The sequence below is a fragment of the Hemicordylus capensis genome, chromosome 2 (genome assembly GCF_027244095.1).
Source record: "Hemicordylus capensis ecotype Gifberg chromosome 2, rHemCap1.1.pri, whole genome shotgun sequence".
NCBI classification, from domain to species: Eukaryota; Metazoa; Chordata; class Lepidosauria; order Squamata; family Cordylidae; genus Hemicordylus; species Hemicordylus capensis.
Window position 1 is genome coordinate 98,371,627 of NC_069658.1, and position 23,818 is coordinate 98,395,444.

Here is a 23,818-nt window from a genome sequence, read left to right on the forward strand (position 1 = left end):
TTCCCAAAGAGAAACCGCTTTGGAAACTTTTGTTGAAAAGTGGTATATAAATATTCATAATATTTGTATGTAGTGCACAGACTGGTTCTGCTGCAGGAGTGGCAGCGACATCATCAGGGGGGTCTGGCTTGGTCACATCAGATACAGGGATATGGCTTGGGGGCACCAGGTACTATTTTGGCCAAGGGCACCAAAACCCCTTGAGCCGGCCCTATCCATGAGCAAATAATTGTGCTTCTAGGACCAATTACACAAGAAGAATGAAAACCTAACAACATAGCCACACAGCTTTTTTATAAGTGTCAGTTTGAATTGTGGGCTCCAACTATGGCACCCATTTGGGAGACTTTGAACCTAATATTCCCATGTAGGTGTCTACTAGTTTGTTTGAGCCACTCAGTTGATTAATTGGGAATCAAAGAATTCTAAATAAACCAATTCCAGCAGGGTAGTTGCGTTAATCTTTTAAAGCAGAGTCAGGTAACACCTTAAATTCTAAAATGTGGTATACATTTTAATTCAGAGCCCATGTTCAGAGCAGTTCATGAAAGCTTATGCCATAAAGTATGTTAGTCTTTACGGTGCCACGATGTGTGTTCGTGCGCGCTTGCGCTTAAATAAATCAAGAAATTTTACCTGTCCCTACAGATTTGTACTTTCAAAGGATTGAGAATCTATCATTGCTCTGAATTCTTGAAGCCAATGCTTTTCCCATTCGAAAGGCTCAGTACAAGACTGATTGTAACTGATTGTCTCTAACTAATGCTGGCAATGTTTCAAGTCATTCTGGCAGTTAGAAACAAAGGCTTTTAAATATTTAGCTCCCAACAAGTGGCAAGTCTATTATGGTTGTAAGTTGGTATGCTGGGATCTCCCTGCTTCTATAATGCATCATCTCATGGTAGCTTAGGGGATGTTTTACTTTTGAAAAGGAGGCACAGTGACAGTGCTAGTGTTTTTTCATAGTTCTGCCATTCCCACATCTATAGAGCAGGCTGAACTTTGATTATTTTTATGTTTGCTGATTTACACAGAGGGGCTCTTAGATGTTTAGATTCCTAACTATATAGTAATATTTAGCACTTTATAAACAAAGCAGGCAATCCTGCTGAGTGCAATATTCTTTTGAAATGTTTTTAAATGCTATTCTGTTTAATCCAAGCAAATAAAAGACTTGTTATAACAAAGCCTTTTTGGACATGAGATTGCCATTCAGTTAAGTAAAACAGGTTACGTTGTTTGGTCTGAAGATGTGGTAAGTGAGGGGAGAGCTACCTCTAAAGAAAGTATCTCTTTTTATTAAATTGAAGTTCAAAGTGTTGGTTTTAACCTTTAAAGCTCCAAATATCTTGGGATCATTGAGATATCTAAAGGACTGCCTGCTCCCATATGAACCTGCCCAACTATTTATATTTGCTCATCTTCCAGCCTTCAAAGTAGAGATGGGTAGTGACCCATGATAGGGTCTTCATGGTTATGATACCCAGTTTCAGAATGCACCTCCCAGGGAAGCTCAGCTGGTATAGACTCCGATGTCTTTCTAGCAGATGTGTTGGGATAGTGGAGTGGGTGGTGGGGATGGCGGGAGCGGGGGAGAAATTCGATGACTTTGCCTTCTCCTGGAAGCATTGACTCTGTGCCTCCTGAAAATATGTCCCTGACCTCCTGAAAATATGACCTGATTTCTGATTGTCAGAATTACCCCCTCCCCCAACTTCAGATGTACTGGTTCTTCTCCCATAGCACAGATGCTTTATTTATCTGTATCAGTTACTCTTGGTGTGGGGGAGGGGGGACCCTGATGGTTAATCAATTCAGTTTATAGTTTGTTTTATTTATTTGATTGTTGCAATGGAGAGCAAATGTACAGCACTTTCTGCTTCACAATTTAGCCTATTTGTTGCGTAGTGATACATGCAGATAAAGGCATATAATCACAGAGATACTTCATTATCATTTGAAAGCTGTAATACCCCATTATACTGGCTGACATCCTGAGCAGTACAACATGGATAAACCAGAAAGACGTATCCACACTACAGAAAGCTTTCCTAGGTGCACCATGTTGGGTGTTCAGAGAGGTTGACTAGCATTTTAATGATTTGCACTACCTCTGGAAGTGCTCTGTGCTACTTGAGAATATGTTCGAGAGCTATGCAACCATTAGGGACATATTCTTAGGTAGCATGTGTCAAAATTCCCATCCCTCACTGCATGAATTGTGGAGCTGAGTTAGTAGAACTTTTCAGAAGCATCGGAGCTTCTCCTGTAGAACCACTATTTTATTAGTCTGAAGCTGGCTTTCAGTAAACGTAAACCCCCATCCCAATACATTGAACCAACAACAGTTATTAGCTTGATGCAATCCTGATCACCCTGTGCATCATTAGCACAATGTGAGAATGTTATTGCAGTTGGCCCAATAATATGACCTGTGCACAGCCCTAGAAATAATGTTGACAATGTCGGGAAATAAGTAGAGGATTTGTAATGGGACTCGTGTGTATTTGCAAATGCCTTGGAGTCATGGATAATTAGCAAAGGTAGCTTGAAGATAATTTTCAGAATGGTAGATTTTACCAAAACTTGCTGATTGAAAAGCAAAATAGCAGGTGGATTTCAACATCCAGTTCACAGTGTTGCACATCCGGGGACCTAAGTCTCAACTTAGACACTTGCAGATGTGGCCTAAATTGCCTTTAACAACCCAGGAAATCTATTTTCCCTTGTATATACATTTTTAGTATAAATTCTGGATTTGTTTTTTAACTGGAATGATGCTGATTTTCTGAACTGACCTGAATCAGTTTGAACAGTTAGCAACCCTATGAGGATTTGAGGGAGGATCATTGAAGAGCCAGCACAACCAATTCCTATCACTCTGCATATATACAAGACAGGAACAGCCTCAAAGTATAGTTAATTTAGATGTCAGAATAGCATCTGTAGCCTAATGTGCATGTATGGAGGAATGTGAATGTCAGCACTGTTAAATATGCATTTTTAAAGTGTTCTCTTCAGCTGTATGAAATGACCTTTCCAACCCTGAGGTTTTCTGCTGCAGAGGCATGCATAACAAATAGGCCTGCTCAGCACTGAATAATCACGAGGGCACCTGGCCTGGTAAATGGCTACTCAGGGGCATTAAAATGCTGATCAGGGAGTAATGCTTAGGAAAGTGAAGACCATCACAGTTCAGAACACAGCATGCAATGGGATACAGTACTGCAGGTGCAATTGCATCCTAGTAAAGATGAAAGGCAAAGAGGTCACATTGCCTGAACAATAAGACATACTGCAATATCTGTGCAGATATTGAAAATAACTGATAAACGCATGTAAGCTGTTCAATTTCCTCCATTCCGAAATGAAACTGTGTTTAACTGAGCTGTGATGTAAGCCTACTGTCATTTATAAGGCAGTCACAGAAATATCTACATATTTCTGCATGTTTTGATTCATGGTTGATTTTGACTTGTTAGAATTTTTTTGCTGTTTTGGAATGGAATTGAATAGTTGTCATTTAATTTGCCTATTCACACAATTTTTTTTTGTAAATTTGTATTAGTCCAAGTATTTACAGAAAATCTGACCCCGACTGAATGCAGACTGACTGTGACATTACGAGAAACTAAATAAGAAATAAATTATTATGCATTTTATATGTAATAACACAGAAAAATATTTCCAGTTCCAGCTTATATCAAAATTCTAAGCATTTCAGGGCAGGAGTGTAAAAAGGAGAGTGAAATCGATGTAAGTTCTTCTTGCTAGAAGCAAGAGATGGTGTGTAGATCATGGCAAAATTGCCTTGTGTTTACATTCATTTGGGACTTACTCTTGACAAATACAGCATATTGAGTTGTTGACCATGTGGCAGTTTATATCAAGGGCATCTCCAGAGGGGCAGTTGCCCCTCAGACAAGTAGTTTGCCCCCCCTCCCAATTTTTGTTTCAGAATGGAGCATGTGGGACACAGCTTGTGCACCCAGAATACACTTTGCCCCTTCTGTGCCCCCCTTATTTTTCTGGTGCCACCACTGGTTGTTTAAAATATTTATACTCCACCCCTCCGGTTCACTACTGCTTGGGCCGGCTCCAGTACGCTACTGCTTGGGGTGTTATGCTATCTGCATAGAAAGCAGACTTCTTCAGATATTGCTTTGGGAGGTCTTCAGTTATCCACGCTGCTGCCATTAATAAGGACCATTTAATCCTTTACTTAATATATAAAAACCTTCTAACATTCAGAAATGCACAGCTGGTGAGAAATGCAATATATAAATATAGCAAACAAATATAAAAATTACATTTTATGTATGAAATATAAATATAGCACAATTTACCTTTTACATCACAGTTACCCGGTATTCATATTTTTAAAATACTGGCATACATCAGACTTGATTGCAGCCTTCACAGGTGAGGCTCTAAATGTCCCATTAAACTGGGTGGGTGGGTGCTTTTATGCATTTTCCTACTAATGTTTCCCTGTTCCTATATTCTATTACTTTTCAATAGCATTTGGTTTAGCATTGAATGAGTTAATGTGGCTATTACTGAGGTCTGCAGAAAAAAAGCGAAATCATGTGCTTAGGAAGGCTGGATGGCGCTGTTTCTGATGGGTGCTTCTTCGGCAAAGACAGAATAGTAGAGATGCTTTGCTTACGGAAAAAGAATCTGAATCCAAATTCCACTGACCATAAGGAAAAGTGTACTTTTGGGGGGGGGCAGTGCATCATTTCCCCAATTATCTCTCTTTGCTCTCAAAACACATTATTAAATAAAAGTTTGAGAGATACATCCTAGCATATCTAGAGGCAGGATTGTACTCCAAGGTCTTTTCCCTAAGAAGCTTTATCCATCTTACTGTATTACGAAGCTGTAAATATCTTTCCCACCAGAGAAACCGTGGATTGCTTCAAAGAAGAATAAATCCTGCCCATTCCTTTCCCAGGCTTGGATCAGTTTTAAATGCAGCTATGGTGTATTCTGGGATCACTTTAACTACACCCTTTGTGTTCAAGTGTTGTTCCCTTTCCACTGTCTTTACCCAAGGAAGACTACCCTTTTGAAGTTGTTGACACAAAATGCAATAAAAATCATAGCTGGTATAAAAAATACTTGTTACTTCATCACAGCCTTGTGATTATAAATAAGTGACATCCTTTGCAATGCTTTAACCACTGCTCTCTGCCTTTCCTTTTCAGCACTGGCTTGAGCCCAACAAATCTATCTGCAAGCAAATGAAATGTAAGTGTTAGCCAGCCCACTTCATCTTCTGGTGTGCTATTTTAAGAGGCCATGGGTTTGTCTATGGTAGAATGTTCCCATCCCCTTCCCCACTTTAAAAGATGAGTGTGTGATAGCTCAGCTCATTCTGTTACATTTGCCTGATTTGGGCCACTTTTCAGGTCTCAGGCCATTTCTCACAACTTGAATGTAAGATTCACATCTAGTTCCAGATGCCAAGCTCAACCGGTGAAGTGATTCACTTTATTCATAAAGAACCAAGAAGGTTTTTTCTGAAGAGGAGCCAAAATTTATTCCTACATTTTCATGTTAATTTTCACAATCCCTATGTAATTCCTAAAAGGACAAACTGGAAGATACTACCTAGCTTTTCAAGAGGGTGCTGTGGACTCCTTCGCTTGTCTCAAGGAAGCTTCCCAGTCATGGCTGGGTCAGAGCTGAGTTTTATCACACAGCATTACCACAGCCATATCAGAAACCTTATCTGGGAACTCCACAGCTCTGGATCTGGAAAGCCACTCCCCTTGAAATTGCTTTGAAAATATTCCCTTTTTTCCTTTTTGCACATTTGATGTTAAGTGTGTCACTGACCTTGACATGCTTCATTTTTCTTTGGTAAATGGTAACTTAATTGACCCCCCCCCCAAGTTTGGGACATGAAAGACACATTAGTAAATTTATATAACATCTTATCCAATATACATAATGTTGAATATGCATGGAGTATTTAACAATATACACATGTCCTGGCACATTGGCAAAGCCTTCACACAGCCAGGAGCACTCACAGTTTACTGGGGCAGGGCAGGGGCAGGGCCGGGGCAGGGCCAGTGAGGTCACAATGTTGAGGCTGTCAGGTCAGGGCAGAGTGAAGGTTCAAGCAGGACTACTGATGAAGGCAGATACTGGGCAGCAGCAGGGTCTGGAGACTGGTAGTGAGTGGAGACTGGAGCAAGACTCCAGGAGACAACAGGGAACATGAGCTGAGACTTGAAGGTCTCCACTACTGACTGGGCTCAGAAACAAGGGGGACTAGAGACAAGGCTAATAAGAGTTGTTCCAGCAGTGAACAAGCTAGACTGAGCAGCTTATAAAGCTGAGGCTTGGCGAACAGAGCCTAATGAGTCATTGGTTGCAGCTGGGGCTGCCTGCCTGCTGGCTTCCACAAAGAGACCGTTTTCCTTGCTCACAAGTAGCCCTCGACTCAAGTTCCTTTCTAGCAGCTAGGTGGGCACTTTGCCTGTGTTTGCAGAGGGCTTCATGGGCCTTCCTCTGGAACGGTTTGATCAGATGGGAAGGCTCCTCCTGATCAGAGTCCACAGAGGTTCTTGACGGGACCCCCCTGATTTGGCTCCGGATGGGTCCCCATTCCCTGGTTTGGTGGTGTCCGCCCTAGCTGGGGCTTCAGTGGGCATGTCTGGGATCTCTGGGTTGTTGGCCCTAACCCGCTCCTGATCCTATTCAGGCTCGCTGCTGAGGCCCCCATCACGATCTGGTTCCCTGACTATCTCCTAATCAGACTCCTCCGAGTCTGACTCTGGTGGGCCGGGGCAATCCCTGACAATATAGTAGTAATGTAGCAGAGATGATGATGGTGATGATGATCTTTATTTATTTAATTTATATACTGCCTGACTCCGAGGCTCTAGGTGGTTCACAAAAGTGAAAAAAGAGATGCTTACTAAGGGTCAAATATTATTATTATTATTTCTTGTTTACACAGTCAGACAGGTGTTATTGAATGGTTTGTTTTATCCAGACATCGAGTCCTATTAATTATTATTATTATTATATTTCTATACCGCCCCTCCAAAAATGGCTCCAGGCAGTTTACACAGAGAAATAATTAATAAATAAGATGGATCCCTGTCCCCAAAGGGCTCACAATCTAAATATGCATATGCATATTTAAAATATGCATATGTTTCAAGACCTTAGGAAGGATATTGTCTTTTAATTTGTCATGTCAGATGTTATTATACCAATATTAAAGCCATTATAGTGATCAAAACTCAACTAATGTATCTTTGCTTACATCTCTGGGCCCAATGAATAGGATGAGAAAACCTAAGGCTATAGTTTTATGGAATTAAGTGCTGTAGGTATAGACTTGATCAGTGCCTAGAACATGTATGTTGCTCTGAGTGCTTAAAAGGAGAAGTGGGATAGTAGTGAAATACATAAGTGGATAAATGTCACTGTAGTGAAATGAATTATAGAACCCTATGAAATTTGAGAAAGGATACTCTTCCAAGCATTGAGAAGCCACATTCAGGGGAGGAGAGCCAGTCTTACAATAGTGAGCATAAGAACAACATAGGAACATAGGAAACTTCCATATACTGAGTCAGACCATTGGTCTATCTAGCTCAGTATTGTCTTCACAGACTGGCAGCGGCTTTTCCAAGGTTGCAGGCAGGAATCTCTCTCAGCCCTATCTTGGAGAAGCCAGGGAGGGAACTTGAAACCTTCTGCTCTTCCCAGAGCAGCTTCATCCCGAGGGGAAGATCTTTCAGTGCTCACACATCAAGTCTCCCATTCAGATGCAACCAGGGCAGACCCTGCTTATCTATGGGGACAAGTCATGCTTGCTACCACAAGACCAGCTCTCCTTTGCTAAACAGGCCTGGTTTCCATTTGAATGGGTGACTACATGTGAGCATTATCTGCTAAGATATTTCCATTAGGGAATGGGGCCATAGCTCAGGGGTAGAGCTTCTGCTTGCATGTAGAAGGTCCCACGTTCACTCCTTGGAGGCTGGGAGAGACTCCTGCCTGAAACCTTGAAAAGCTGCTGCCAGTCAGTTTAGTTAATACTGAGTTAGGTGAAACAATGGTCTGACTTGGTATAAGGCAGCTTCCTATGCTCCAACATTGGTTCACTGGGGAGATATATCAAAATAGATCCCTTTGAAACCATTTCTTCCCCGTCTGCCTGCAGTAGCAGACATATGAAGCCCAGAAAAACCCATCAAATTAGGCTTTCCCCCTTTCTTTCCCCTAAGGCCTGAAAGAGAAAAATGGAAATCTGAGAGGGAAAATGGGCAGTGGGATGACTTTTTATGAATTATTTTCCTTCAGAATGATGAGTGAAGGGGTTTTTTAAAGCAGTATTTTCAAAGAATATTGTTACAGCCAATTTCTTCTGCTGCAAATCTCTTATATCCAAAATTTAGAAGTAGTAATGCTGAGTGATGACAATGCTACTGCTTTATTTTAAAATGTTGCATAATGCAGAACATTTTATTATTTGGCCTAATCTGGGGGTCTAACCTAGACGTCTGTGCAACATGGTACCAAGCCCTTTGTACCACATTATATTTGACTCCTTGCTTCTTACTTGCCTTAGATTTTTCCATCTTTTTTACCAAAAAATCTTTATCATTGGCTGACATACTGAGGTGATTCTCACGATCGCCAAGGTGCGCGGTTGGGCAGGGGTGGGAAAGGCAGGGTAAACCTTCCCTTCCCACAGATGATCGGGATGGAGGGGAGGTAGTGGGAGCACACTCTGCACTCCCACATGGGCAGCTCTGCTCTGTGAAGCTCTGTAAAGCACAGAGCAGGGTGGAGGGATCCAGGGCCAGGATTGTTGTTCTGGCCTTCGGGCATCCCACAATGCAATGCGTGGTACACATATTGCATTGGGGGATTCCCCTGTCAGACAGGCATTCTGTGTACCCGTCTCTGTGTCTTCTTGGGTTGAACTCAGCCTGAGGAGACACATGATACCTGGCAGCCAGGTTAAGGGTACACCTTTAACATCAGCTAGCAGCCGGGTTTGTTTAGAGGGTTAGGTGGGCAGGGACTGGAGGGATCTGCGAGGACCCCACCGCTTCTCACAGCCAGCCTAACCCAGGCTGCCCTGCCCCAGGTTGGGATAGACTGGTCCTGAGAACAGCCTCACTAAATGAAAAAACGCATATGCCTTTAGGGGCTGCAGTAGCACATTGGGGATCCTTGTGCAACTCCCCTATCCACCAGCATTGAGTGCAGCTGCACAAGAGCCTTTGTTGTGCAAGGACTTTTAGACTCTGGAGTACTCCTTGTGCTCTGGAAGGGCTCTGCAAGAGTGGAAGCAGTGACATTTTCCCACTCTTACTAAGGCTTTCTGGAGCACGGAGAACACTGCAGAGTCTAAAGGCCCTTGCACAACTGTGTTTCCATATGGGAGTAGCAAGAAGGCTCCCATTGTGCCCCCGCAGCCCCTAGAAGCACGAGTGGTTTGTTAGAATGTTAGCCTTCATGCTTAGTTTGAGCCCTTTTGGCCACACTACATTTCTGACATCGTACCCAAGTATAACCTGGCAAACATGCTGTTAGTTAGCTAGCAAAAGAAGTAAGTAAGCAAGCAAGAAAATTGTAAGGACATAAAATTGGTAATCTAGTCCAGGGTTGGCCAATCTGCGGCCTCCCAGCTATTGTTGGAGAGCCAGTGTGATGTAGTGGTTTGGGTGTTGGATTAGGATGAGGGAGATCGAAGTTCAAATCCCCATTCAGCCATAAAACTCATTAGGTGACTGGGCGAGTCACTTGTCTTCCAGCCTAACCTAACTCACAGGGTTGTTGAGTTTTATCATCACAACAATGCTCTGCGCTCCTTTGAGGAAGAGCAGGATATGTGTTGTGTTGTGTGTGGGTGGGTGTACACACACACACACACACACACACACACACAATAACTACCATAATATCTGGCTATTGGCCATTGTGGTTGAGGATAGTGGGAGTTGTCATCCAACAACAGCTATAGAGCCTCCACCCCTGATCTAGTCCAACATGCATAAACAAAAGAAAACCTCTGATGCTTGCTCAAGGATGAATATTCTACTCATCTGTAGAGGATATATTCTAGCAGTGAACTGTATTGTTAGCTTTCTTGGACAAATATTAGAGGAATGATTCTTCTCTGTGTGAGGATTCAGCGCCTGCTGTAAGTGGAAGGACCTCCATAGGACTCAACAGAGACTTGTTTCTCCTCTCACTTGGTGCATGGACTCAGTGGTAGCACAATGGACCATAACTGTAGTGCAGGTCACACTGCTTTTCACCATGGGACTTGGTCACAACCAGCTTTCCTTGAATTGGGAATCTGTAGTTTAAAGCTTCTGAATACCAATTCTAAATACAGTTTTATCTATATTTACTATTGGTAACAAGAGCAACCAGTCCAGAAACAGTGAACTACCATATTTGTTGAATAATCTTAAATTAGTTGTAGAAGCAAAAACTCAAAAAAGCTTTCAGTATTCTCTGTAGTGTGATAGGAAATAATGTAAGCTGGATATTCAGTGCGGAATTTATTATAAAGGGCTTTAAGAACTGTATCAAGAGTAAATAGGCTACAAACTAGGGATGTGCAGAATGTTCTTGTAATGACCTGCCGACTGCCCAGCAGCTGTGAAAGCCACTCTTAGAGAGGAGAAGGGAGACACAGGGACGGAGAGTCGTAGCCAAAAGTCAACACGGGAGAATGGATGAACGGAGAGTCATAAACGTTGCCAGAAGTCTACATGGGAATTCCACAAGATCAGGGGTAAACACGGAATGGGGTCAGACACTAACAAACAGGTCAAGATTTCTAGGTCAAGGTTGCTCACGGTAGGGCTGGTCACCATGGACGTTGTTTCCAGCACAGATCCAACTTTCAGGCTGCTCTAAATAGAGTGCCGAGCTCTCCACCCATCACTGCAGCTGGGCCTTGTCAGAGAGATGCAGCCTGGCCAGAGCTCGGACACTTGTTCGTTCTGGTCAGCCTCTCCGACCTACGGCATTCCTCCCTCTGAGCCTGTACTCTGGTCAAGCGTCACTGTCAAGGATCTGGGGCAGGAACTTCGACTTATTTATTTTATTTATTTATTTTATTTATATACTGCCCTTCCAAAATGGCTCAGGACTGACTTCAGTGGCCTTGGAGGCTTCATCAGGAGGGAGGGAAGAAGGCAGAGGGGCCTGCAAGTCTGTCAGCTCTGGCTCTTGAGTCGACTGGAGTTTCAGCCTGCTCCCCCTGCTCTGGGTCTTCATCTGAGGAATCCTCCTCCATGACCCCCATGGCAGTCATCACATCTCCACCCTTGGAATGTTCTGCCTCGAAATAGGCCGTTTCAAGCATTCCGAGCTTGGAAAAGAATGCCTTCCAAATGAAAGGCCTGTTCTGAGCTTGAAATGTAAAGGGCCATTTTGAGGCGGAATGTTCTGAGCATTCTGAGCGCCATTTTGGATGTTCTGAGCATTTTGGATGTTTTGTTTTGGATGTTTTGTTTTGGATGTTTTGTAATGTTTTGTTTTGGATTTTGTTTTGGATGTTCTGAGCATTCTGAGCACCATTTTGGATTCCAAAATGGCATTCTTCTGGCCTCTGTGCACACATGGTAGCCATTTGTGTGGTCAGCAGCACTACACAAATGGCTGTCGCACGTGCACAGAGACCATTTTGGATTCCAAAATGGCACTCGGAACGTTCTGAGACAAAATGGGGTCGTTCTGTCAGAATAACCAGCTTGACCAATTGTTCTGATGGAATGTTATGGGGGGTTTAGCTTTCTGTTCCAGGCTTGGAACAGAACTCTAAATCCGTTTCATGCATATCCCTATTACAAACAATTCAGAAGATAGTGACATCCAGTATATAGTGTTACATACATAACATCAGAAAGTTCATTTCTTCTTCTTAGGTTCAGGAATGAACTGTAGTTCCGGCCACTATTCTAACATTCCAAATTTGGCTGGCTGTTACTGGGCTTTTGATAGGATTAGAAATGTTCAGATATATAAAATAAAAATAGAGAAATGGCTTGGTTAAAGAAATCATCTTATTACTAGACTGTTCATTTAATCTCCATTGGCACTGGCATGAGACCAGTCCACCAGCATAGCATTTGGTCTTTTTTCCTGTATTTCTATAGAAGATTTCTAAACATCCAGGCTTGGCAGAAATAACTGAGAACAGAGGTCCTACATATGTTTTGGCAGGAGGCTAGATCTTGTAATCATAAATAATTTATAAGAATTCATCTACACCGTCATGCACCCGGACCTGTTGGCTACCATCACCTGAGGCAACAACATTGAAGAGATTCTGAAATACCAAATGCTTCTCCTATACTGCCTACCAGAAGTGACTGTATTTTGTTTGTTTCAGATGGTTTTCTTTCCCCCCATTTTAGTTGACTATATATATTCACCAAGTAATACGATTGGTGATCAAAGCTTCCTTAGGCACAGCATCTCCTTGAAGTTGTCTAGTCAATGTTCTGTTCCTTATTTGAGAAGCACAGATGTAAAAATGGATTGACGTCTGACTGCTTATGGAGGTCTGAGACGGACATCGGATGTTTGCTAAAGAATTGTTTATTATTTTAGAAAGCCTCTTTGAAAGTTTTGCTTTGCTGTTAACCATCATTTTAAAGTGTAATTTATCTTTAAAAGGTGGAATGAAATTGGTTTTGTATGAAAACTAGTGGTGGGTGAACCCTGCTGTGTTCAATTCAGGACTAAGTTCAGTAAGCAGATTTCCCACAAAAATCATAAAAATCCCTCAGTTTTTCTACCTCCCGTTATCTATAGTTAAATTTTTATACCGCCTTTCATTAAAACCATCTCAAGGCAGTTTACAAAACATTTAAAGCAATATAAGACTATGAAACAGTTACACAATAACAATATTAAATTGGAATATAAAAATGCAAATCTAATTAAAAGTTTTAAAAACATACACAATAGGACCATAAAATACAGAGCGGCAGCAACAAAAACAGCACTCATATAAAAGCCTGGGTAAAACACCAAGATTTCATTTGCTTTCTAAGAATTGTGATGGAGACTGAGGAGCGGTCTGAATCCAGTTCCAAATGTGAAAACTATATTGTAGGCTTGATGACGTCATCAGGAGACAGAACAGGTTTTCTGAATTCCTGTTATGATGCCCAGCTCCTTGTGAGCCTCTTCCCCCTTCACTTACTTGATGTGGCCTGCCAGTGGCTGCAACAATAAACACAGCAAAGAAGAGGAAGATCTGGGGACCTGAAAGGCTTTCCTTTTGCCTGGAGCATTATGCATTATGCATAATCTCTTGCATAAGGGATACTGGAAGATATAGTTTCCTCTATATAGCAAGCTGTGTTTCCCGTGGTCCCTGGCACCTGGGAAACAAATGTGCCAGGCACACAGACGCAGAGAAGAAGGATGGATGAATGGGGTGAGGAGGCCTCTCAGGCCTTCAGAGTGAGATTGCTGCAGTTCTCACTGCTGGGGCTCGGCCAAGAAAGATAAATGAGAAGGAAGTGATGGGGCAGGGCTAAGAAGTTCTTCTTTGATTCAAGCTGGAGAAGAATTCAGTGGGTGAGTTAGTGTTTTCTTCAGAATGCAGCCGAACCTTATGAGCAGGACAGGTTGTCCTTAGGGTAGGGCAAGCAGGGTGACCGCCCTAGGCCCCGCTCTTTTACCACCACCATCCCCCAATTAAAATTAACTGGAATGGGCCCCTGGCTGATTTGCCCCAGGCCCGGCATACCACCAGAGCTATCTAAGGACAGCCCGGGCAATTTTTTGTTTTAAAGGGTTTTAAAAAAAATTAGAACAGTAGTAACATAATATAACAACAAGCCTTGGAAGGCCAGGCCGTTTCAAGCATTCTGAGCTCGGAAAAGAATGCCTGGTCTTCCAAGGCTTGTAAAATGGTGTTGTTGTTTTAAAAGTATTTTAATTGGTTTTAAATGGGTTTAATTGTTTTTGAATTGTTTTTATATTGTTTTTAGCATTGTGTTTGAATTGTGGGTTTTATGTCTTTTTGAGAGGGCCTCTGGATGGGCCTCTGGATGGGGTGGTTTATAGCAATAGCAATAGCACTTACATTTATATACCGCTCTATAGCTGGAAGCTCTCTAAGTGGTTTACAATGATTTAGCATATTGCCCCCCAACATTCTGGGTACATTTATATACCGCTCTATAGCTGGAAGCTCTCTAAGTGGTTTACAGTGATTTAGCATATTGCCCCCCAACATTCTGGGTACATTCTGGGTTTATGAATGTAATGAATGAATGAATGAATGAATGAATGAATAACAGTATCTCATAGTAATACAATAGATTTAACAATCATATTTTCCATATATCACAAGACAATCCAGAATCAGATCTAGTACTGTTAATATGATAAATATAATCTGCCCAAATATGGTAGAATTGTGAATCTATTCTCTCAGCCTTCATTAATTTAATCTTGTCAGTGATCTTTTCTAGCAATGCAATTGACCACACCTTATTATACCACTTCTCATTGGTTAACTGATTCTAGCCTGGGCAAATTTATATTCCCTTCTCTCCCCACTGAATTCAGCCACACCTCTACTGAACAATCTAGAGAAATGGGCCCTCTAGTATATGGTATCCTTGTGCATGGGATTCTCTGCGGTTGACAGCTTGTGTATGGCATCTTATGGGGAGCTTTTATCTTTGCCTGTCCTTTGTCTCGTGAATACACTTGGTACATAAGGCAGTGAGTTATTAGCATCACTTTAAAGATGCTGCACCCAGTGCAATCCTTGGTGTACAAAATCTTTTAAAACGATTATGATTATGAATCCATCTCAGCAAAAGGGTTGTGCCTCAGCCGGCTGGAAAGCCTGACAAAGCCTTGGACCCTTTGGTATACCAGCTGGGCCTTATCTGACAGATAAAAGACCATTCTGAAAAGAAGGCCTAACAGCTACAATAACTTGATTATTTATGCTTCTTTTTGTGTGTGAATATTCTTACGAAAATGACATCTTACTTTTTTTCCGCTCTGGTTTTCACTTTCAATTGTCTGAATGACTGCTTGACAGTAGGTCAGTTGCACAATACGTATGCATGTGATTATCTGGCCTAGTGCGGTTTTTCCAGATTGGTCTTGCCACCAGACACAAGATAGTAGATGGTTGCCATATCCTTTTTGCTGAGATCAGCTAGGAGTAACCTAGTGTGTTTCCTTGCTAGGATTGATGTGACTTCTAGTTATTTATAATTATAAAAATTACTGGGATGCAAGGTGGGGAAGAGAAAGAGCTTAGGTTATGTGTATACTTATGTTCTAATGGCAAATGTTGCACTGCCTAACATGGATGGTTCAGAACTGGCCACACCACCTGTGCTATTGCGTAACAGCCCTGTTCTGTGACTACTTAAGATTGCACAATTGCAATTGTGTGATTCTATGTCTATTTTTTCCAGTGGATGTAGTGTAGCACAACTGCGATTGTGCAGTTTTAAGTAGTTGTAGAGCAGGGCTGTATTAGACACCCACAGCAGTGTGAGTGGTTCTGAACCACCTGCCTTATGCTGCACAACATGCCAGCCATTTTTAATGTGTTGCACAACTTTTCTAGAATATTCTAACTTTTCTATATAAATTAGAAACATTGGCTGACATCCAGACTAACCTTGTGCCTGTGCACCAAGGTTTTCCATCCTGTGATTGGTCGGGGCAGAGTTTTCAATGAAGCACTCTTCCCTCTGCAGCTGCTTGTGGTTCTTGAAACTATCTCTCTCTCCCAACCCTCTGGGACATAGTTATGAAGGCATAGGCAGCTGCAAAGGGAAGAAGGGATTGCCAAAAATCATACTCATACCCACCCTCACAGAACAGAAAACCTTCCCATATCTGTGCTGGTTAGTGTGGACGTTGGCCACTGCTTTAAGTTACAAATGTATCAGGTAAAGCTGAAGTACTCTTCACACGACTGATAACAGCATTCATACAGTTGCTGATGAATTGTTGCCAGAAGCAGGCATTATATGCTTCAAATGTGAATCAGTAATTCTGAACAGATCTTTTGAAGGATTTTGGAGATTTAAAAATGATGTAATAAAAACTTATTTGAGTATTGCAACTAAAATATCAGAATTGAAAACTCAGAATAGAATTTTCGCTTTTTTCAGTTCAGTGACAACATTCTTATAGGCCTGGCTAAGCTGTGACTATAGTTGTGACTATTCTCTCAGTTTGCTCTCATGTTACCATTGGGAAAAGTATAACTTGAATGCCTTGTTTCTTTCCTCAGATGTAGTGTGTGAATTTCTGGTTCAAGTAAATTCACTCTGAATATTGACAATTAAAGGTAAAGTGTGCTGTTGAGTCCCTGCCAACTTGGCAAAGAGGCACCTTTTAATGTGGTGATTCTCTTTATTTAGCAGGGAGAGATTAACTGGCCCTATCCACCCCCAGCACAGTAGCTCCAGTGACTGTTGCTGGTGTGTATCTCATGTTTCTTTTTAGATTGTGAGCCCTTTGGGGACAGGGTTCCATCTTATTTGTTTGTTATTTCTTTGTGTAAACCGCCCTGAGCCATTTTTGGAAGGGCGGTATAGAAATCGAATGAATGGATGGATGAGTGAGTCAGTGTTGACTCCTGGTGACCACAGAGCCCTGTGGTTATATTTGGTAGAATACAGGAGGGGTTTACTCATTGCCTCCTCTCAGTATGAGATGATGCCTGTCATCATCTTCCTATATCACTGCTGCCAGATATAGGTGTTTCCCATAGTATGGAAACATACCAGCAGGGATTCGAACCAGCAACCTCTTGCTTGGTAAATTAGGACTTAATTTTTGCCTCTCTTATTATCATGCTGTGAAAAGATAGTAACCTGGATAAAAGTACTACTCTAAATTTTGCTTTGAAGCTTGAGCTGTATTTAGTAGTGGCACCCAACAGAAATCTGACTCCAAGAGAGTCTGGGCTGTAATGATTGTAGCCTTTCAAAAGGAATATATGGGTTCTGGATGTGTCATTAGATAGTGGTGAGATATCCTTTGTCAGACTAGGTGTAGAACAAACCATGAAAAATATGAAAATGTATAAGTAGGTTTAGAATGTTTACCTATTTTTCCTAACCTAGATTCTGTACATATTGTCATAATAATGCTCATAAAAATTTCTGCCCTTTAAGCCCAGTAGCATATAAGGCCTATTATCTCTATATTTAATTTTCTAAGGCGTACCCGTGGCTAATCCTGTATGTGGCAGCTCTCGTGAGAGTTCACAAGCAGAAGCATCTGAATGGGCAGTGGGGATTCCATATGCAGATAGGGAGGAGGAGCTAGTGAGAGCAGAAGTACCATGGTGACTGGGCAGTGGGGAGTCCATATGCATATAGGGAGGAGGAGCCTGTGGCACTGTGGTGATTAGGCAGTGGGGATTCCATATGCAGATAGCGGAGAGGAGCCTGTGATGGTTAAGGTCAGTTGGAATGCAACTGTTACTGGTCAGAAGATGTTCTTGATTGTAGAGGAGATGAATATATATATGGATAGTGGGCAGGGGTCTGCGAAGAGAGGGGTCGTGAGGGAGGAAAGAGCCCCTTCAGGATAAGGAGGCTGCCATTGTGTGAATTAGATGAGAATACAAGATGAACAAGATCTGTTAACTCAGGAAAGGGAAAGGGAAAAGAAAGACAGAGAAGAAGAGCGAGTGGAGGAGAGAGAAAGAGAGAAAAAGAAGGGGGAGAGAAAGAAGGAAGGGCGAGGGATGGCCCCAAGCCCGTCAGCGACCTGAGGGGAATGAGCATCCATGGTGGTGTTTATTGGTAGCAAGGAATGGCCCTGTCAACCACTGCTGCTGTTTGGGGCTACTGAGGCCATTGGCAGAAGGAGGCAGGCAGGCAAGGGGCGGGCCCGGGCCTGTCAGCGGCCTGAGGGAAATGAGCAGCCACGGCACTGGTGACAGCGAGGAAAGGCCTGGTCAACTGCTGCTGCTGCTCCTGTGGGGAGGAGCAGGAGCGGGGTTCTGGTGAGGGTGGGGAGGTCTCTGGGGATAGGGGGCTGCAGCTTGGCCAATAGGCGCCAGCCATGCTGCAGCCATGACCAAGAGGGGTGAGGGGGATGGAGTAAAGGGATGGAGGAGTGACTAAAAGGGGTGAGGGGGATGGAAGCAACGGGATGGAGGAGGAGGAGCAGGAATGCTGCTCAGGTGAGGGTGGAGACCTCTCTGAGGTGAGGGGGTCTGTGGCAGGGAGTGAGGGGAGCAATCAAGTACTAGTACGCAGATGCTCTGCACGGGTTAAGCTAGTTTATTGTTAAATTGCAATATTATTATTAATTACAGTCAAGTTTGCTAACATTTCTAGTTTTATCACTTTCTTAAATATATAACAAAAATATATACATTTGCAGTATCCGGACTAAGTTAGTTGTGACTAAGCACCATTAAAATAAATGAGGCATGACAAACTGAAGTCCTGTTAATTTCAGTGGCTGACATGATGCACCGTGCAGCACTGGTGTTGGTCATAACGCTGTGCGTTGTACATAATGCTGTGCAGCTGTAAGTAGTTGCACAGCTACCTGCTTTTGCAACACTGCTGCCTGTCTTGTGTGAAGCAACACTGACTACTTCTCCTACTGACCAACGGCCAATGCCAACATTGCACTACACATCATGTTGGCCCATGGGATTTTGTCATGACTGAGACTGGCTATTGCTCATTAGGTCTATTCTTGTTGCCACATTTTAAGTCCCAAATGCTACAATTTTACCTTAGTCTAGAATTAAATTCACAGCAGTTGACTGATGTGTACACTTTTAGACAGTGAAGGAACTGGGTACTTGCACTTGATGCTTCATGTCAGACTCTCAGCAATAACAATTTATTTGTGGGGAGCAAGAGGGAAGGAGCAGGGAGGGCAGAATCAAGTCATCTGCCTCCCATGCCTTCTTTTCAGATGGTAACCATTATTTCCAAGAGACTGACTAGAGCTCTTCATGTGCACCCAGGGAATAGTGCCCACAGTACTTGTTTATATGCATATTTATGCATTCAACTAGGGATGTGGATGGGGATGTCTTCTTCCACACACCGATATATAACTCTAGTCAGATTGGAGCACTGCCAAGAATCGGACCAGTGGTTTTGTTATCTCAGTATTATATGCTCTGGCAGTAGCCATTCACCTGCCCAAGGGAAATTTTGAAGTCACAAGGAAGGTAAGAAGATGATATTTGTCCCTAGCACCTGGCTATCAAGAGATTTTTCTCTAATCATGCATGTTAGGCTAGGCAAATTGACACAGACATATATGCCTTCCATGACTTGATCCAGTATTTTTTTAAAAACAATAATGACCATCACAGTATCTTGCTACAATAAATACCATAGATTAATTATTCATTATACTGATTTATATCATTTTCATTATATTATTTGGAGTTCTTGTATTTTTAGAAAGATTGAATAATTTATCCCTCACTCTCTTCACACCCTGAAAATTTTATAAACTGCAGTCATGATCACCATAATGACTGGTTCACGCATTAGAGGAAGGATGTATCTCTCTGTTTCCAGATCAGATCAGCTGAATCTTTTCTGTAATGTTTGAAGGGCATTCTTTTGACTGAAAACAAATGGTAAACATTCCCTGGGAGTTGTAATTGGCCAAGACTACCAAACCAGGGACACATATATCTTGCAAGTGCACTTCAGATATTACAGAAAAGATGCCACAACCCACAGGGGAAATGCCAAACTCTTTTGGCGTAGTGTGCGAAATGCCTTCTATCCTAAAAAAACTCATCACAACTTCATAAAGAAGATGATCACCCCCCACAAACTTTAAGATACGCCCTTCTGTAAGATGCCTCTTTCTTTCCCATCTCTCCCATGTTCAGCTGTTTTCCATTACAAGTATGAAGAGGTATCCTTTCCAGGCGTTGGAAGTCAGGGATTTTCCCTACGTTCGTCCCTTGGTTGAGTAAGGTGCAAGTGTCGAAGGGTCCAAGATGCCCTTACTAGACAGGACATGCTGGGCTATCTGCCAATAGCGTTTATGGGAGGGACACAGACCTTGGATAGTGCTAAGGGGAAAACAATTAGGACCTCAGGTAGCTTGGGGCAGAAACATCTCTTGAGCTGGATGTAACAACATAAGAAGGTTTGACTTCAGCAGAGGCTTGCAGCTGACTGCCAGTTTTTATCGCTGCTGCCCAAGAAGAGTGGGATTTGGCCCTTCCTCTTCCCTGGAGAAGACTCTGTTGTTTAAAGGGAGGGGAAACTGCCCAGTTTTGGTTTTTTTTGTTACTAATACTTTATTGAGCATATATTTCCATAACATATTATGCAAAGAAAACAACAATCTCCCATTTCCCCAATTTCCTAAAATTTCCCAATTTTCTAAGCACTGGTTCTAATGGTGCTGAGGGACCTCTACTTGGGCTGGTAGGTCCTTGAGGGACTCCTCTCAGTCAGAAGGTGAAGGCAAGGCTATGTCCTTGGGTTGTGGTGGGGTGTGGGGATTGTGGTAACACTGGGTCATCTGGGATCTGGATTCTAGGGCCTTCCCACCTTGTCTCATTCTGTTACTTGTCTGCCTCATCTCCCAATTTGGGGGTCATGACAAGAGATGAGCTTTTAAAAAATGTATAGCTATTCAGCACTCAGTCATTTCTGATAACATTGTTCCATAAACACCGAATGAACAAAATCCTTTGTATCATGTTAAATAAAATTGCGGACAACAAAAACAAATTTGAAAGTGAGATAAAATTAGAAAGCAGTTCAAATATTGGTAGCTCTCGGGTCTGCATAGTGTAAGGCACAGGTGGGCAGACTTGAGCCTTCCAGGAACTACTTTTGTTTTGGCGGAACCGTGTGTACTAACAGCATGTAATGGCTATACTCCACTCAGCCAGCGAAATCAGATTTGAAGGGAAGAGAGGGAGAAGCAAGCCCACCGTCCCAAAAAGCTACTTCCGATGTGGCCAAGATAGCTCCCGAGCATCCTCATGCCTGCCCCTGGTGTAAGAGGAAGAGAGAGATGAAAATGAAGCAAGGCAGGTGTTAAAGGTCCTCACCTTTTGTAAGGGCAGGTGACTCTTTTCTTGGAACTTGACCCCCCATGGCCAGCTACTGGAGGGTGCTGTAGATGTCCTGCCTAGCTTTGTTAATGTCTTCTGTCCTTAGGGAGTCTTGGCAGGGTGTGGAAACTGGGGCAAATCAGCCAGTGCAGGGGCCCCTTCCAGTTGATTTTAATGGGGATTATAAGAGCAGGTCCCGGGACAGTTGCCCTGCTTGTCCTGCCCTAAGGACAGACCTCTTAGGTCCATTCAATGTAGCTCTTGAAATGAATTTCTTTGTATCACCATGGCCTGCTGGTTGCTTTTAATACATAGAGAATAAAAGAAGCAACAAGTGTGCATTGGATTTATACAAAAGACTATGACGAATACTACTACTATGAATATTTATATACTACTTTTCAACAAAAGTTCCCAAAGTGATTTATATAGAGAAATAAAAAACAAATAAAGATGGCTCCCTGTCTCCAAAGGGCTCACAATCTAAAAATAAACATGAGACAGCAGCCACAGCCACAGGAGGGATGCTGTGCTGGGGATGGATAGAGCCAGTTGCCCTCCCCCTGCTCAGTAAAGAGAATTATTCCTTTTAAAAGGTGCCTCTTTCTGTGCTCAGTTAGCAGGGGAAGACCAAAAATATAAGGAGACTGTGAATCTTTTAGGAGGTGGAGCCACTGCAGAGAAAGGTCTATGTTACATTTAGATGTTGCATTCAGAAAGGTAATAAAATCTAGAGTTTTACACTAGGGAGAAATATGACATCTGGCTACAGCTTCAGGCTGCAGCAACTTTGCAAGCCTGTAGGTGTCCCAGCCCTGGTTAGCGTCTGTGCCATTATCATTTATGAGCACCTTCCTGAGGCTCTTGTGAGCTGTTCTTTCGCAGAAAATGCTTCAGGCACTATCTCTTTGCCAAACATGAGATTATTTCTTCTCAAATGCCATTCTTATATATATTGCTAGGTCTTTTTCACTGCTATTTTAAATACTGGTGTTTTTTTATCTGAACTAGCAGCAATAGGCAGGGGAGTTGCCACTCTTTATTTATGGCCTGAGAGTATTTTGTGCACTGATTCAGTTTACCCGACACTTGGAAATGCTCTGTGCAAAATCATTCTAAATTTGCACAGTGATCGCCTCAAGGCAGACATTAAGCCAAATTAAAAAATTTAGAAAAAAATGAGCAAATTAAAGAATGGCATAATGAAGGAGTAAGGGAGCAAAAATAAAAAGACAAGATGAAAAGTAGGAAGAGTGGAGAAGGGAAATATTGTTATGCATAATCATTGCAAAGGAATATGGAACAACAATAGCAAAAATGTGGGTAGGTCCAGTAGTTGTTTCTGTTGGGGTTTTATGATTATTTACCCTTCCCTTTGAGGAAAGTGCAAAGTATTCTAGTAGAGTGCTAGGGAAAGCTTGTACTCCAGTTACAGAATGTAGATTCTAGTTGTTGCAGCTATTTAAAGAACACACATGGAGATCACCGTAGAATCTAAATTACTTACTAGTTTATTGGTGAAATATATTAGGACAGGAAAGACCTAATCCTATCTAATAACTACATAATGAATAGGTAGGGAGAGAGAGAGATGTTTCCTTATTCTCTCTAGGAGGAAAGAAAGAGGACCAACTAACTCAAGAAATACCTGAGGAGTTAAAACAGGAGTCATAGAATAGAGGCAAGCAGCGACAGGTAAGGAGATCCTCCTTAACTACTTCTACTTCCAGTGCCCCTAGTGGTCAGGATATTTGGTGCCAAAGGTCGATGTCACTGGAACTCTATCTCCAACTGTTTCAGAAAACGTGTGTGTATATGTGTGCCAAAGTTGATACCATGCCATTTATTACTGGAGCAAAATCTGGCATAATTAGATGGGGCAGGGAGAAAGAAATATTACATATTAAAGCTCATTTTTCATATTATAGAGAAGTCAGTGGGGCAGTTAAGTGTATTTGAAATCCTGGATGTTTATATAGTTATAGACCACTATAAAATATATTTATTTTTGTTCTGTGGTTTTTAAATGCAAATGGCAATACTTTCTGACGCTTAAAGAAATGTAGCTTCTTTAAGTTGAGGCTAGGGGTGTGTGTGGGGGGGGGTGGGATGTGCATGAAACTCACTTTGAATTTCAGAAGAGGAAACTTCTCCAAAATGAGGAGCATAGTGAAAAGGAAACGGAGAGGGAAAATCAGGAGAGTAACATTGCTCCAGAATGCATGGAGTTTGTTCAAAACCAAAATACCAGAAGCCCAGTTAGATTGTATACCCAAAGGAGGAAAGGTACCACTAAGTCCAGGAGGATGCCAGCATGGCTAACAGGTAACGTCAAGGAAGCCATAAAAAGGAAGAAGACTTCCTTCCGAAATTGGAAGGCCGGCCCAAATGAAGAGAACAGAAAGGAACACAAACTCTGGCAAAAGAAATGCAAGGTGACAATAAGGAAGGCAAAAAGAGAGTTTGAGGAAAATTTAGCCAAAAGGATCAAGGGGAATAACAAAAATTTCTTTAAATACATCAGAAGCAGGAAACCTGCCACGGAGGCGGTTGGACCGTTAGACAATGAGGGAATGAAAGGGATTAGGAGGATATGGAGGCTGCAGAGAAGCTAAATGAGTTCTTTGCATCCATCTTCACGGCAGAGGATACTGAGCATATACCTATTCCTGAACCAGGCTTTTTGGGGATGGAGGCTAAAGAACTAAATCAGATAGAAGTGACAAGAGACGATGT

At 42.2% G+C, this 23,818-nt stretch overlaps 1 protein-coding gene across 10 annotated transcripts in view; it reads left to right on the forward strand.

Moving 5' to 3' along the window:
- FRMD3 (FERM domain containing 3) overlaps nucleotides 1-23,818 on the forward strand; it is a 225,423-nt gene that overhangs the window by 118,922 nt on the left and 82,683 nt on the right. For all 10 annotated transcript variants that reach the window (XM_053292931.1, XM_053292929.1, XM_053292932.1 and 7 more), the window contains one exon: nucleotides 5,211-5,253. In XM_053292931.1, the coding sequence (XP_053148906.1) occupies nucleotides 5,252-5,253 (2 nt within the window). In that variant the 5' untranslated portion in view covers nucleotides 5,211-5,251. The remainder of the gene's footprint in view (nucleotides 1-5,210; nucleotides 5,254-23,818) is intronic.